Raw genomic sequence first — 17,023 nt, 5'->3', positions numbered from 1 at the left:
GGAAAAATGTCTATTCAGAGCCTCTCCTCATTTTTAAATTGGGTTTTTTTGCTTTTCTGTTAAGTTGTATAAGGGTCTTTAAAAAATATAGTCAATTATAAATCAACTATATTCCAATAGAAAATAAAAATTAAAAAAAAAAATTTCATGATTCAGGATATGACTAACCCTTGGAAAGCATTTTCTGCGTCTTGCTGGTTATGGAAGCGTTTTCCCTGCAAACAGTTGTCAAGATGCTTAAAGAAGTGGTAGTCTGCTGGCAAGAGGTCAGGTGAACGTGGCAGATGAGGCAACAGTTTGTAGCCCAGTTGGTTCAACATTTGAATCATTGGTTGTGCAACGTGTGGTCAGGCATTGTCATGGAGAAGAATCGGGCCCATTTTGTTGACCAGTACTGGCTACAGGGGTTGCAGTTTTCAGTGCATCTCATTGATTTGCTGAGCATAATCCTCAGATGTAATGGTTTTGCCAAAATTCAGAGAGCTGTAGTTTATCAGACTGTCAGCAGAGTGCTGAACAGTGATCATGAGCTTTTTTGGTACAAGTTTAGCTTTGGAGCTTATTCTCCGTCCAAGCACTGAGCTGGTTGTCACCAGTTGTATAAAATCCATTTTTTGTCGCACGTCACAATCTAATCAAGAAATGGTTTGCCATTGAGTGTGGAATAAGAGAAGGTAACACATCAAAATGATGACTATCTTGATTTTCGGTTAGCTCATGAGGCACCCACTTATGGAGCTTTTTCACCTTTCTGCTGCTGCTACTGCCGATCAAGTTGCTTCAGTCGTGTCCGACTTTGTACGACCCCATAGACAGAAGCCCACCAGGCTCCTCTGTCCCTGGGATTCTCCAGGCAAGAACACTGGAGTGGGTTGCCATTTCCTTCTCCAATGCATGAAAGTGAAAAGTGAAAGGGAAGTCGCTCAGTCGTGTCCAACTCTCAGCAACCCCATGGACTGCAGCCTACCAGGCTCCTCCATCCATGGGATTTTCCAGGCAAGAGTACTGGAGTGGGGTGCCATTGCCTTCTCCGTTTCACCTTTCTAATTTGCTTCAAATGCTGAATGACTGTAGAATGGTTGACATTGAGTTCTTCGGCACCTTCTCATGTAGTTGTAACAGTATCAGCTTCAATGATTGCTCTCAATTGGTTGTTGTCAACTTCCGATGGCCGGCCACTGTGCTCCTCATCTTCAAGGCTCTCGTCTCCTTTGCAAAACTTCTTGAATCACCACTGCATTGTACATTCGTTAGCAGTTCCTGGGCCAGGTGCATTGTTGATGTTACAAGTTTTCTCAACTGCTTTATGACTCATTTTGAACTGAAAAAAAACCTTGAATTTGCTTTTTGTCTAACACCATTTCTGTAGTTTAAAATAAGTATAAAATAAACTGCAAGTAATGTCATTAGCAAAAAACAAAGCAAGAGATGCACATTAAAATGATGTATAACATAATCACATCTATTTAAGAATGTGTTCCATATCAAACTGCAAAGTTCATCAGTGCAAAACTGCAGTTACTTTTGCACCAACCTGATAGATTCTTAAGGCCACTTAAATATTGATGGGGAAGTATTAGTGAAAATGGAGATGTTTCAAATATAAGGGAGAGAGAGGCATGATAGGTTGAGGTCTCAGGAAATACAAAGAACAGTCTGTGGACAAACTTCCTTGGAAGAGGATAAGATCCAGAGCAGAGGTAGTAGAAGGTAATGCTTTCTGTTTTGCTTCTAGAAAGAAAGAAAAATTGCAGAAAATCCCCAGGATGACTTTCATTTTCTCTGTGAAGTAAGAAAGATTAGATCATTTACTGGGTAGCAGGAGAGAAGAGGAAAGCATTGAAAATGTGAGAGAAGTCAAGATGGTTTGAAAAAGGTCATTTGTTGGGAAAGGAAACATTGCAGGATTGCTGGGTGAAAACTTTTTGTGATGGAGTCCAATCTGAGCCTAGCTTATGGTTAAATTTCTCTTACAACACATCATTTAATAATGAGACTACACTATGGTTGGTATTATTTTCAGTCACTCATTTTATGTGTATATAAACAAATGTACAGATATAAAATAATTTCCATGGTAATAATGATTTTCTCCCTGTGGCTAGTCACTGCAAAACCAAAATTTTAAGTAAAACTTGTTTAAAGTTTTTCTGCAAGTTAAACTTGTTTATTGTTTTAAAAAAGAATGACTTTTAAAAATGACTTACTTTGTATGAACAATGCATGTTCATTATGAAGTAATACAGAAGAAATTAGTATTTCTGTACCAGGTGGGTGACCAGCATGCAGTTAGTCCATTTTTGTTTCAGTGTTTGTTTGTGCCAGCATACTTAGAATGTGAAACTTTGAAAGTGGCTGTAATTTCAAAGTGGGCCACCTTGCTGACTGGTAGGATCTCTTTCAAAGACTGAGAAATCTTATGGTATTTTACTTTGTGTGTATAATCCACTTAGAGTATATACAGAGAGGAATATTTTCAAAACCAAATGAACTGAACGATGCTCAGACTTAGCTTTTTTTAGTACTCCTCAGTATTGGAGAAGGAAATGGCAACCCACTCCAGTATTCTTGCCTGGAGAATCCCAGGGACAGGGGAGCCTGGTGGGCTGCCGTCCCTGGGGCCGCACAGAGTCGGACACGACTGAAGCGACTTAGCAGCTTAGTAGTTACAAGAAGGAAGAGGATAGGTCCATATTTACATCCTTTAGTCATGTTATTCTCATCTCTGATATATGGAAGTAATAGACTCTCGTGGAAAGGGATATAAGTATCAAAATGTTTCTCCAAGAACCACTCTGTCAGAAGCAATGATCAGCTTTCTCTGCTTGCTTTCTTTCCCACTAAATAGCATCTGACGCAGTTGAATACTTTCTTCTTGAAACATTTTCTTTCCCTTACTCCTATAAGAGCACACTCCTACTTTTTCTCTGACTTTGTCACCACTTTGTACTCTCTTTTGCCAGATCCTTTCCTATCAGACACCTGAGTTTTTGAGTGATCTCTCTATATGATGTTGTCCAGACCCATAACTTTAAACACATCTGATAATTTCTAATTTTATATCTCCTGTCATGACCTTCCATCCTACATGTAGTCTATTCTGTAGTACATGCCCAGTACAAACTTTCTCATCTTCTCTACAGCAACAGTTTCATCTCACATTACCATTTATCTGCACCAGTGCAATTACCCCCTAACTTAATCTTTCTGCCCTCACTCTTATCCTCTCCCTTAGAATCTGTTCCTCTTGGAGTAACCACAGTAGCTTATTTAGCTCATAAATCATATATCATCATGCTACTTTCCCTTTATTTAAAACTCTAATCAATGGCTTCCAATTATAGCTAGAATAAAATCCAAACAGCCATGGTTACAAATGTTGGTGAACTGCTCTGCTTCTCCAATGTCAATTTGATTTACCATCGTCTGCTGTGGTTCACCCACACTGACCTTATTCCTACTTCTTAGAACTCTCTTCCTGCAGGTCTTCACGTTACTCCCTCATTCTGGCCAGTCCAGTCTCTGCTCCAGTATCGTCTCCTCGGAGAGGAGTCTTTGACTGTCCTAGTTCAAGTATTGCCCAGCAGTGCTGCCCCCTCCCCTCCACACACACATGCTCTATCACATTATCACATTTTATATAGAATAGTACTAACATGCAATGGCAACCCATTCCAGTACTCTTGCCTGGAAAATCCCATGGACGGAGGAGCCTGGTAGGCTGCAGTCCATGGGGTTGCAAAGAGTCAGACACGACTGAGTGACTTCACTTTCATTTTCATGCATTGGAGAAGGAAATGGCAACCCACTCCAGTGTTCTTGCCTGGAGAATCCCAGGGACAGGGGAGCCTGCTGGGCTGCCATCTGTGGGGTCGCACAGAGTCGGACACGACTGAAGCAATGCAGCAGCAGCAGCAGTACTAAAATAGTTTTTAAAAAATCAGATGACATCCCACCACTAAAATGACCATAATTAATATTTTCAGACATTTCTTGATTTTACAAAAAAAAAGTGATCTCACATTTTTAATTTATTTAAATAGGAAGTTTTGTCACAGTTTCCTATTTAAACAGTTTTAAATACGAAACTTTGTAATTTAAGTGGAAAATTGGTATTACTTTCCAAAATTGAAGGTAATAAGAATAAATACAGTGAAAACTACATATTTATTGAATTTTCTAGCCTTTATAAGCTCTGAGGTGAGGTGTGCTCTGTTGATAAAAAGTTAAATTTACAAATGTTAAACATTAAAGATCAGCAACATCAACTGACATTTTCTCCTTGGCATAATCAGAAGGACTAAAAGAGAATTAAAAGAGAAATAACTTGCTTATCAAGCAATTCAATATGATGTAGTATAATCTTTATGATGACTTCTTTACTGGTAAAGTATTTCCCCAAAAGAGAATTGTGATAGTAATTGTAACATTTTTTTATAATAATTGTTTTAGTTAATGTGAGGTTGAAATAACTTTCACCATCATATCAGATCAGATCAGTTGCTCAGTCGTATCCGACTCTTTGCGACCCCATGAATCGCAGCACGCCAGGCCCCCCTGTCCATCACCAACTCCCGGAGTTCACTCAAACTCACCTCCATCGAGTTGGTGATGCCATCCAGCCATCTCATCCTCTGTCGTCCCCTTCTCCTCCTGCCCCTAATCCCTCCCAGCATCAGTCTTTTCCAGTGAGTCAACTCTTCGCATGAGGTGGCCAAAGTACTGGAATTTCAGCTTTAGCATCATTCCTTCCAAAGAACACCCAGGGCTGATCTCCTTCAGTATGGACTGGTTGGATCTCCTTGCAGTCCAAGGGACTCTCAAGAGTCTTCTCCAACACCACAGTTCAAAAGCATCAATTCTTTGGCACTCAGCTTTCTTTATAGTCCAACTCTCACGTCCATACATGACTACTAGAAAAACCATAGCCTTGACTAGGCAGACCTTTGTAGGCAAAGTAATGTGTCTGCTTTTGAATATGCTATCTAGGTTGGTCATAACTTTCCTTCCAAAGAGTAAGCGTTAGCAGTGCTAAGGGGAAGGTTTGTAGCAATACAAGCTTACCTCAAGAAACAAGAGAAAAATCAAATAAATAACCTAACTCTACACCTAAAGCAACTAGAAAAAGAAGAAATGAAGAACCCTAGGGTTAGTAGAAGGAAAGAAATCATAAAAATTAGGGCAGAAATAAATGAAAAAGAAACAAAGCTAAAAGCTGGTTCTTTGAGAAGATAAAATAGACAAACCATTAGCCAGACTCATCAAGAAAAAAAGGAAAAAGAATCAAAGCAACAGAATTAGAGATGAAAAGGGAGAAATCACAACAGACAACACAGAAATACAAAGGATCATAAGAGACTACTATCAGCAACTATATGCCAATAAAATGGACAACGTGGAAGAAATGGACAAATTCTTAGAAAAGTACAACTTTCCATAACTGAACCAGGAAGAAATAGAAAATCTTAACAGACCCATCACAAGCACGGAAATTGAAACTGTAATCAGAAATCTTCCAGCAAACAAAAGCCCAGGACCAGACGACTTCACAGCTGAATCCTACCAAAAATTTAGAGAAGAGCTAACACCTATCCTACTCAAACTCTTCCAGAAAATTGCAGAGGAAGGTAAACTTCCAAACTCATTCTATGAGGCCACCATTACCCTAGTACCAAAACCAGACAAAGATGCCACAAAAAAAGAAAACTACAGGCCAATATCATTGATGAACATAGATGCAAAAATCCTTAACAAAATTCTAGCAAACAGAATCTATTAAAAAGATCATACATCATGACCAAGTGGGCTTTATCCCAGGGATGCAAGGATTCAGTATTTGCAAGTCAATCAATGTGATACACCACATTAACAAATTGAAAGATAAAAACCATATGACTATCTCAATAGATGCAGAGAAAGTCTTTGACAAAATTCAACACCCATTTATGATAAAAACCCTCCAGAAAGCAGGCACAGAAGGAACATACCTCAACATAATAAAATCCATATATGATAAACCCACAGCAAACATTATCCTCAATGGTGAAAAATTGAAAGCATTTCCCCTTAAATCAGAAACAAGACAAGAGTGCCCATTCTCACCACTACTATTCAACATGGTTTTGGAATTTTTAGCCACAGCAATCAGAGAAGAAAAAGAAATAAAAAGAGTCCAGATTGGAGAAGAAGTAAAATTCTCACTGTTTGCAGATGACATGATCCTCTACATAGGAAACCCTAAAGCCTCCACCAGAAAATTACTAGAGCTAATCAATGAATATAGAAAAGTTTCAGGATATAAAATTAACACAGAAATCCCTTATATTCCTATACACTAACAAGAGAAAACAGAAAGAGAAATTAAGGAAACAGTTCCATTTACCATTGCAACAAAAAGAATAAAATAATTAGGAATAAATCTACCTAAAGAAACAAAAGACCTATATATAGAAAACTATAAAACACTGATGAAAGAAATTAAAGATGACACAAATAGATGGAGAAATATGCCATGTTCATGGATCAGAAGAATCAATATAGTGAAAATGAGTATACTATCCAAAGCAATCTATAGATTCAATGCAATCCCTATCAAGGTACCAACGGTATTTTTCATAGAACTAGAACAAATCATTTCATAATTTGTATGGAAATACAAAAGACCTCGAATAGCCAAAGCAATCTTGAGAAAGAAGAACTGGAGGAATCAGCCTGCCTGACTTTAGACTGTACTACAAAGCTACAGTCAGCAAGACAGTATGGTACTGGCACAAAGACAGAAATATAGATCAATGGAACAAAATAGAAAGCCCAGAGATAAATCCATGCACCTATGGACACCTTATCTTTGACAAAGGAGGCAAGAATATACAATGGAGAAAAGACAATCTCTTTAACAAGTGGTGCTGGGAAAACTGGTCAACCACTTGTAAAAGAATGAAACTAGAACACTTTCTAACACTGTACACAAAAATAAAATGGATTAAAGATCTAAATGTAAGACCAGAAACTATAAAACTCCTAGAGGAAAACATAGGCAAAACACTCTCCGACACAAACCATAGCAGGATCCTCTATGACCCACCTCCCAGAGTAAGGGAAATAAAAGCAAAAATAAACAAATGGGACCTAATTAAAAGCTTTTGCACAATGAAGGAAACTATAAGCAAGGTGAAAAGACAGCCTTCAGAATGGGAGAAAATAATAGCAAACAAAGCAACGGACAAAGAATTAATCTCAAAAATATACAAGGAGCTCCTGCAGCTCAAGTCCAGAAATTTAAACGACCCAATCAAAAAGTGGGCCAAAGAACTAAACAGACATTTCTCCAAAGAAGACATATAGATGGCTAACAAACACATCTATAGATGTGTTGCAAAGTCACAGATGATCAGATATGCAGATGACACCACCCTTATGGCAGAAAGTGAAGAGGAACTAAAAAGCCTCTTGATGAAAGTGAAAGAAGAGAGTGAAAAAGTTGGCTTAAAGCTCAACATTCAGAAAACTAAGATCATGGCATCCGGTCCCATCACTTCATGGCAAATAGATGGGGAAACAGTGGAAACAGTGTCAGACTTTATTTTGGGGGGCTCCAAAATCACTGCAGATGGTGATTGCAGCCATGAAATTAAAAGACGCTTACTCCTTGGAAGGAAAGTTATGACCAACCTAGACAGCATATTAAAAAGCAGAGACATTACTTTGCCAACAAAGGTCCATCTAGTCAAGGCTATGGTTTTTCCAGTGGTCATATAGGGATGTGAGAGTTGGACTGTGAAGAAAGCTGAGTGTGGAAGAATTGATGCTTTTGAACTGTGATGTTGGAGAAGACTCTTAAGAGTCCCTTGGACTGCAAGGAGATCCAACCAGTCCATTCTAAAGGAGATCAGTCCTGGGCGTTCATTGGTAGGACTGATTTTGAAGCTGAAACTCCAGAACTTTGGCCACCTCATGCAAAGAGTTGACTCACTGGAAAAGACTCTGATCCTGGGACGGATCCGGGGCAGGAGGAGAAGGGAACTACAGAGGATGAGATGGCTGGATGGCATCACCAACTCGATGGACATGAGTTTGGGTGAACTCCGGGAGTTGGTGATGGACAGGGAGGCCTGGCATGCGGAAGTTCATGGGGTCACAAAGAGTCGGACACGACTGAGCGACTGAACTGAACGAACACATGAAAAGATGCTCAACGTCACTTATGATCAGAGAAATGCAAATCAAAACCACAATGAAGTACCATCTCACACGAGTCAGAATGGCTTCTATCAAAAAGTCTACAAACAGTAAATGCTGGAGAGGGTGTGGAGAAAAGGGAACGCTCTTACACTGTTGGTGAGAATGCCAAGTAATACAGCCACTATGGAGAACAATGTGGAGATTCCTTAAAAAATTGGAAATAGAACTGCCATACGACCCAGCAATCCCACTGCTGGGCATATACACTGAGGAAACCAGAATTGAAGGAGACGTGTACCCCAATGTTCATTGCAGCACTGTTTACAATAGCCAGAACATGAAAGCAACCTAGATGTCCATTCGTCTAGCTGTGGTACATATACACAATGGAACATTACTCCACCATTAAAAAGAATGCATTTGAATCAGTTCTAATGAGGTGGATGAAACTGGCGCCTATTATACAGAGTGAAGTAAGTCAGAAAGAAAAACACCAATACAGTATACTAACACATATATATGGAATTTAGAAGGATGGTAATGATGACCCTATATGCAAGACATCAAAAGAGACACAGATGTAAAGAACAGACTTTTGGACTCTGTGTGAGAAGGCGAGGGTGGGATGATTTGAGAGAATAGCATTGAAACATGTATATTACCATATGTGAAATAGATTGCCAGTCCAGGTTTGATGCATGAGACAGGGTGCTCAGGGCTGGTGCACTGGGATGACCCAGAGCGATGGGATGGGGAGGAATGAGGGAGGGGGGTTCAGGATCGGGAACACATGTACACCCATGGCTGATTCATGTCAATGTATGGCAAAAACCACTACAATATTATAAAGTAATTAGCCTCCGATTAAAATAAATTAATTTAAAAAAGAAAAATAAATAAAATATATCTATCTGGCTGTAAAAAAAAAAAAAAGAATGGGAAGTTGTCCAAATGGCCACCAAATTTTCTGTAAGCTTGTATTTTACAGCTCTTTTAGACCTCAGTTGATCCCAGGGCTATTCAGTTTTGAAGGATAAATTTAATGTTCCTTTCACTTAATTTTTATCTTAATTTTTGGGCAATATTTTCAAAAATAAACTTGTTATTTGCATAATATGTTTCCACCTCATATATAAATGAATAAAATAGTGATACTGTCAAGCATGGGAACAACAATGCAGTTCAATTTCTATTGTCTATCTGGTTAAAATTGAGGGCTGAGATGAATAGATTGCCATTTAAAATCTGCTGATGCATTTATTTTAGGAATGTTGTTGAGGATATCACTATAACTACTCATTAGCTCCTACATCAAGATAGCTTTGTAAGAAATATTTTATTCTAAGTGTCATAAGTTTTTTATTTCTGTAACTGAACTGACCATGTTTCCTTTATTGATCTGACTGCCAGATCTGATCTAACTTTTATTTTCAGTTTTCCTGTTTTATTGTGTTATTTGTATAGGTTGCCTCACGATAATAAGTTAATATTATGCTTCCAGGGAGACTTTTTTCATACTTTTTGGATATTTAGAAAATTTACCTAAACCATTGTCTGGTGTGCTTATTAGTAGGATATAATGTACCTCCTCATTTTGAACTTAATTTTGTTCATATGAATCAGATATATATTGATTGTTTGTATAACATTCAATATATAACATATATAACATTGATTGTTTGCCAATAATACTTAAGTATTAATTTAAATACTTACACTTAATTGTAATAATTTACTTTAAATTTATTATTACCAAATAATTCCACATTAAGATATGAACAGATCAATTATTTCTAATTTTGGGAAATTGTATTTAAAAACTTTGCAACCTGCAGTGTGAATGTCTTGGTCTTCTAGTATGTAAGAATGAGCTATAGTCATTGTTTTTCTCTTATCAAACTCAATCTAACTGTCTTTCATGATTCCTGTGATACCTTCTATCTAAAATAACTGATCCTTTATGTTTGAAAACATCTCATTTTGGGAATATAATCTGATTGGTAATTTTAATTAAATTAATTTGTTATAAATGTGTTTATTGTTCTGTGGGTATACCATTGCTTTATGTTTATAATATTTCTTAGTATTTGTTCATTTTTGTGATACTGTTATCTGATAATTTGAGTAAATCCCAGCTGAATTATGTTGCCACATTATGTCTTCAAAAGGGCATAAAGTCAGTACACATGCTTCAGTAATATCTGGTTGTTTTACCCTTATGTTTCCAGTTGGCAATTTGAAATTATGGCTTCAACTGCACTTTAAATATGTGATAATAGCATGTGTTTCTAATAAGGGCCAGCACCATTTTGTTCAGATAGTGTGAATGGTTGTCACTCATATATGACAAATGCACCTTCATCTGCTTCTTTGATAGCCCCCTAAAAACCATACCCTCACATCAGGCCGATGAAATTAGCTGCTGTGTAAATTGTGTGTCTGAGTGGTTCATTATCTAATCACCGTCAGAACCACAGTGATAAAGTAGATTGAAGCAGGGAAGAGGTCTGCCAGATGATTTCACACACACCGCCCCCCCAAATCCGGTTTCCCTTGGAAACCCTAATAGTGCAGTTTAGAACTTCAGACTCTCATGCTTGGAAAACAGTATCTTTTAATGTACCAAACCTGAAAATACCGGTAGTTCTGGAGCATAATTTTCTTTCTGTAAAAATCATAATTTTATTTATTTCAATCAGTTTTTGAAATGTTGAAGCTCTTGAATTATTATTTTACTGATAGTGCCCTAAGTAGTATGAAATCAGAAAAAAAAAAATACTCTGTCTTACTTGTAAGAATTCAGAATAATTTGAGTAAATTGTTAACCTAGGAATCTTGACTCACTCTCATAATGACCTTTGTGTTATTTGTTTATTGAATTGCTTTGCTTTAATTTATTTTAGGTGCTTTTGAAGATGATGATATCACACATGTTGAAGGAAGTGTAGATCCTGTTCGAGATATAGAAATAATACATGAAGAGCTTCAGCTTAAAGATGAGGAAATGGTTGGGCCCATTATAGATAAACTAGAGAAAGTGGCTGTGAGAGGTGGAGATAAAAAACTAAAACCTGAATATGTAAGTAAAATTTATAGCTTCTTTAGATATTTGAGTTCATTTTCTTTGATTAATTTTTTAAAATAAAACACATATAACATCTAATATTGTTACGGAATTTTAGGATTCAAGAATCATTTCTCTTCTTTTTTAACTTTTACTAAAGCAACAAATACTTTTAACGAGAAAAATGTAACAAGAAACAAGCATTTTTCCCTATTATTTATAATTCCCCATCATTATTTATAATTGGTATTTATAGTTCCCCATTGCCTTTTTTCTTTAATTTTTAAAAAATTTATTTTTTTATTGAAGGACAATTACTTTACAGAATTTTGTTGTTTTCTGTCAAATATCAACATGAACCAGTCATAAATGTACATATGTCCCCTCTGTCAGAATGATTCAAGGATCATTTCTGTTAAAACATTGTTGAAAAACTTTGTTTTCTCTTGGCAACAAAGGATTGTTGTGATACACTGGTTAAGTATTCTTAGCAAGCCATATTTAGCACTAATATTGAGTATTTATATGGTTACTATTAGTAGCCTCAAGTTTTAATGTTGGAAAGTGAAGTCGCTCAGTTGTGTCCGACTCTTTGTGACCCCGTGGACTGTAGCCTACCAGGCTCCTCTGTCCATGGGATTTTCCAGACAAGAATACTGGAGTGGGTTGCCATTTCCTTCTCCAGGGGATCTTCCCAACCTAGGGATCGAACCCAGGTCTCCATCATTGTAGGCAGACGCTTTACCATCTGAGCCACCAGAGAAAACCTTTAATGTTGGAGATGTGGAGTTTTCTGATGAAAACTTGCCAAATTTAACTAAATGACTGAATATGAGTTTTGTGGATTTGAAGAAGTGATTTATATAAGAAATTGGTCTTCCATAGCAATTGACTGAATGAATGCACTATTAAAGTAGACAAATAATTTTAACATTTTATGCGGTGAAAACACATGTCATTGTCTTTAATATTCAAATATGTTTTCTATCACATTATTGTGAATACTCTTTAATAATATTCTAAGCAATGTTTCAAAATTGGTTTTGAAGCTTTTAGTTTAAATTAAAAAAAATTGTCTTTTACCATAAAAAAGCAGCTTGATTATATATTTTCTCATTTATTAACATCTTCCATAAACTGTTCTTGCTTTTTATGGCTTTTTTATTATAGGAAATTTTCTTTCTTTTTAACTTCTCATGTGATTTAATATGCCTATTTTTTATTTTCTCATTTTTAGAAGCTGATTATCTTTTATTTTTGTTTTCTCATTTATTTTTAATAAGTTTGGCAACACAGTTGATTAGGGAACTCTAATAGGAAGAAATCAATTACAGAATCTAAACATAGGCACACTACTAATGAATTATGGCTGAAAGTGCCTGGTCCTAAAGCAGAAAGACCTGCGTTGTGCTACTCATTTCTTGATAGTTTGGAGCGAGCCCAAGTCATTTGACTTTTCTTGACATCATGGTTATTTCACTTTTTCCTTATGCAAATAGAGCGGAGAAAAGAAAGCAATTTGTCTGTGGAAATTATAAAAGATTTATGACAGAAAAGGGGATTTCACATATGGATAAAGATATTCCTTTCTGAAAAGGGGAAAAATCGTGAGAAAGATTGCCGGGGACCAGCCCCGGCTGATCCAGGGTATTCGAAGGAGAGATGGCGTAGGCGAAGATCAGGAAACAATTGCTTAATTAAACATTAATTAAGGATATAAAGAGTAATAGAATGAGGATAGCTCAGTGAGGAAATTCAGTGGAGAAAAGAGGCTGAAATAAGGATAGCTCAGTGAGGAAATTCACTGTAGAAAAGAGGCTGAATAATTCAGCCAGAAGGTAAGAGAAAGAACGACATGGTGAGACCAAGTTTCGGTGAACAAGGCCCACACTTTATTTTCCAAAGTAGTTTTTATACCTTAAGTTATGCATAGAGGATAATGGGGGAAGGGGTAGAGTCAGGCAGCAGGCCAGACTTCTTCCTGCAAACTTATCATATGCAAAAGCTTAGGTGATTTGCATCATCTTCTGGCCGGGAGGCCTGTTAACATTTTAAGACCTTTTCTTCAGAAAACTTATTTTTCTCTAAAGGTGATTGGTCAGGAGCCACCCTCCAAAAGCATTAGATAAAGTTGCATTCCTACAGTGCAAAGGTGTGGTGGGCTATAACAAGAAAAAGAATTAACTCAAGGGTCCCAGGTTACAAACATTAAAGCTACTACTTACACCAATTATATTAATCAATACACTGCCAGGGACACAGCAGGTAAGGGATATGGAAACTTAGCAGCAAACATTGGCCCAACAAGTGAAAATCCCTTCACCAATACAATTTCTAATCAATCTTTTAACTACTCAAAAGAATCTGTGTTTAGACAGTTTAGAACATCTCCTGCCTCTCACAGTTGGGAGGCTCTGAACAATCACATGTGGCCGGAAAAACCTATTCAGGTAGGCTAGAGGATTTCCAAAGGAGTTTGTAGGTTAAACACTGTCACACCCAGGAATTATTAACTGGAACTGTAAGCTAACTCTTTTTTCAGAGAGAGGTAGTGGGGGACAGCCCCCCGTAAAATCAGAGCTGTAGGTGAAAGCTCAAAGCAGAAAGTAGGCAGACTCTGGTTTTGGGGCTAGATGCTCGAGAATTTCCAGGGGGACTCCTGAAGCTCGATCCCGCCTTTGCGTATGCCAAGCCTCCTTCCTCATGACCTTTGTCATGGGCGGAGTTCCTCACGCTGGCTACCGGCAGTGATAGAATTCCAGTTGAGCTATTCCAGATCCTGAAAGATGATGCTGTGGAAAGTGCTGCACTCAATATGCAATATGCACTCAATATGCAATATGCCGGCTCCCGGCAAAAGATATTCGGATTGAAGGCAATTCCTTTGCCCCAAACAACATGGTTTTCTGATTAGAATAAAGCTGAGCAGTCATCCCTTAGTTAACTGATGCTTACTGACATTCTTATCTGTTTCAGAAGCATTAAGTGTCTTAAAAATAAAATTTGTTGATCTTGCTTTTACTTATACATGGGGAAAAGAGACATTACATTCTTCTGAAATTCTTGGGCTACCATTTCCTGGCCTTTCTTCTTGAAAAAAATTAGAACACCTATTACTTCTTATTTCCAAACACTGAGATTATTTCATCATTTTCTTTCCTCAGATTTAGCTGCTTCAGAATAAAGTATAGATTTGTGTTTCTCAGCTTTCTTTCTGATTATCATTGTCCCTAAGGAAAATTTAAGTTAATTAAATTTCTCCCTAATGAGAGAAATTAAGTACTAATGAGTAAGAATTTGTTGGATAGAGTTGAGCATTGGAAGGCCACAAAGTATTTTAATAACTAGGTTTTTTTTTTTTTTTTTTCACTCCCTAGAGTCAATTTTTGCCTCTCTAGGAGTAATATTACCTCTATTGTGCATTTATGGGGCTTCCCTGGTAGCTTAGTGGTAAGAAACTCGCTGCAACATGATCCTTAGAAATTCTAATACATAATTATTTTCTGTAACCCAAGAAATATGAGAGCCAAGAGAGTACTAAATAACATAAAAAGTCTCTTGTGATTTGGTCTTTAAGTCATGTCTGAGTCTTCTGCGACCCCATGGACTGTAGCCCACAAGGCTCCTCTGTCCCTGGAATTTCTCAAGCAAGAATACTGGAGTGGGTTACCATTTCCTTCTCCAAAGGATCTTTTCAACCCAGGGACTGAACCTGAGTCTCATTCATTAGCAGGTGGGTTCTTTATCACTGAACCACCAAAGAAGCTTCAGTAGTTTCCTAGGGCTGCCATAACAGTTATCACAAACTAGATGGCTTAAAATGATAGAAATGTATTCTCTCACAGTTCAAGAGGCTAGAAGTCTGAAATCAAGGTGCCAGCAGGGCCATGTTCCCTTGAAAGCCTCCACAGGAGAGTCCTTTCTTGCTTTTTCAGTTTTTGGTAGCCCCAAGAATTCCTTGGCATGTGGCAGTATAAGTTCAATCTCTGCCTCCATCTTCACATGGCTACCTTCCCCTGTGTCTCCATCCAAGTTTCCCTCTTCTTATAAATGAAAGTGTTAGTCACTCAATCATGTCTCATTCTTTGTGACCCTATGGACTGTAGCCTGCCAGGCTTCTCTGTCCATGGGGTTTCCCAGGGAAGAATACTAGAGTGGGTAGCCATTCCCTTCTCCATGGGACCTTCCTTACCCAGAGATTGAACCCAAGTTTCCTACATTGTAGGCAGATTCTTTTATCTCAAGATCCCCTAGAGGAAGGTGTGGCAACCCACTCCAGTATTCTTGCCTGGAAAATTCCATGGACAGGGGAGCATGGTGGGCTACAGTCCATGGGGTCACAAAGAGTCGGACATGACTGAGCAGGCAAGCACAGCGCAGCACACACATTCTGTTTGGAAAGACAAAATTTGGAAATGAAGGTAAAAAGCTTTAAGGATCATTTTTATTTTGTATTAACTAATTATTTGGAAATCATCATACTTAAAAGATATTTATAAAACTAACAGTTATCTGATTAAACCACTAAATAAGGCAACCAAGAATTGTAAATAATAGATCTGTTTTTCTTGTCAGTCTCTCTGAATTAAATAATTAATGTCCCCCAAACATATAGCTATTAGCAGATTTCTTCTCATTATTCTTAGGGCAGTTTTTAAAGTTAATTTTTACGTAACTTAAAAAACATTAAATGGGAAAGATTAGAGATCTCTTCAAGAAAATTAGAGATACCAAAGGAACATTTCATGCAAAGATGGGCACACTAAAGGACAGAAATGGTAAGGACCTGACAGAAGCAGAAGAGATTAAGAAGACATGGCAAGAATACACAGAAGAACTGTACAAAAAAGGTCTTAATGACCCAGATAACCACGATGGTGTGGTCACAAACCTAGAGGCAGACATCCTGGAGTGTGAAGTCAAGTGGGCCTTAGGAAGCATTACTACAAACAAAGCTAGTGGAGGTTATAGAATTCCAGCTAAGCTGTTAAAAATCCTAAAAGACTGTGCTGTACTCAGTATGCCAGCAAATTTGGTAAACTCAGCAGTGGCCACAGGACTGGAAAAGTTCAGTTTTCATTCCAGTCCCAAAGAAAGGCAATGCCAAAGAATGTTGAAACTGCTGCACAGTTGCGCTCAATTCACATGCTACAAGGTAATGCTCAAAATCCTTCGAGCTAGGCTTCAACAGTATATGAACCGAGAACTTCCAGATGTATAAACTGGATTTAGAAAAGGCAGAGAAACCAAAGATCAAATTGCCAACATATGTTGGATCATCGAAAAAGGAAGAGAATTTCAGAAAAACATCTACTTCTGCTTCATTGACCATGCTAAAGCCTTTGACTATGTGGTTCACAGCATACTGTGGAGAATTCCTACAGAAATGGAAATGCCAGACCACCTTACTGCCTCCTGAGAAACCTGTATGCAGATCAAGAAGCAACAGTTAGGACTGGGCATGGAATAACAGACCAGCTCAAAATTGGGAAAGTACGTCAAGGCTGTATATTGTTATCCTGTTTATTTAACTTCTGTGCAGAGTAGATCAAGTGAAATGCCAGGCTGGATGAAGCACAAGCTAGAATCACAATTGCCAGGAGAAATGTTAATAACCTCAGATACACAGATGACACTATCCTTATGGCAGAAAGCAAAGAGGAAAGAGCCTCTTGATGAAAGTGAAAGAGGAGAGTGAAAAAGCTGGCTTAAAATGCAGCATTAAGAAAACTAAGATCATGGCATCTGGTTCCATCACTTCATGGCAAATAGATGGGG

The 17,023-nt window shown here is 37.7% G+C and overlaps 1 protein-coding gene across 6 annotated transcripts in view; it reads left to right on the top strand.

Annotated features, from left to right (window-relative positions):
- Positions 1 to 17,023, top strand: part of OLA1 (Obg like ATPase 1) — a 164,362-nt gene that overhangs the window by 82,989 nt on the left and 64,350 nt on the right. For 4 of the 6 annotated variants that reach the window (XM_086358819.1, XM_086358836.1, XM_086358828.1 and 1 more), the window contains one exon: positions 11,085 to 11,260. The exons of the other annotated variants lie outside the window; for them this stretch is intronic. In XM_086358819.1, the coding sequence (XP_086214945.1) occupies positions 11,085 to 11,260 (176 nt within the window). The remainder of the gene's footprint in view (positions 1 to 11,084; positions 11,261 to 17,023) is intronic. 6 annotated transcript variants of the gene reach the window in all.

The sequence above is a fragment of the Bos grunniens genome, chromosome 2, assembly GCF_055505025.1.
Source record: "Bos grunniens cultivar Pamir isolate PY7600 chromosome 2, Bosgru_T2T1.0, whole genome shotgun sequence".
Classification (NCBI taxonomy): domain Eukaryota; kingdom Metazoa; phylum Chordata; class Mammalia; order Artiodactyla; family Bovidae; genus Bos; species Bos grunniens.
Note: the sequence above shows the minus strand (reverse complement) of the source record. Positions and strands in the feature narration are given on the sequence as shown.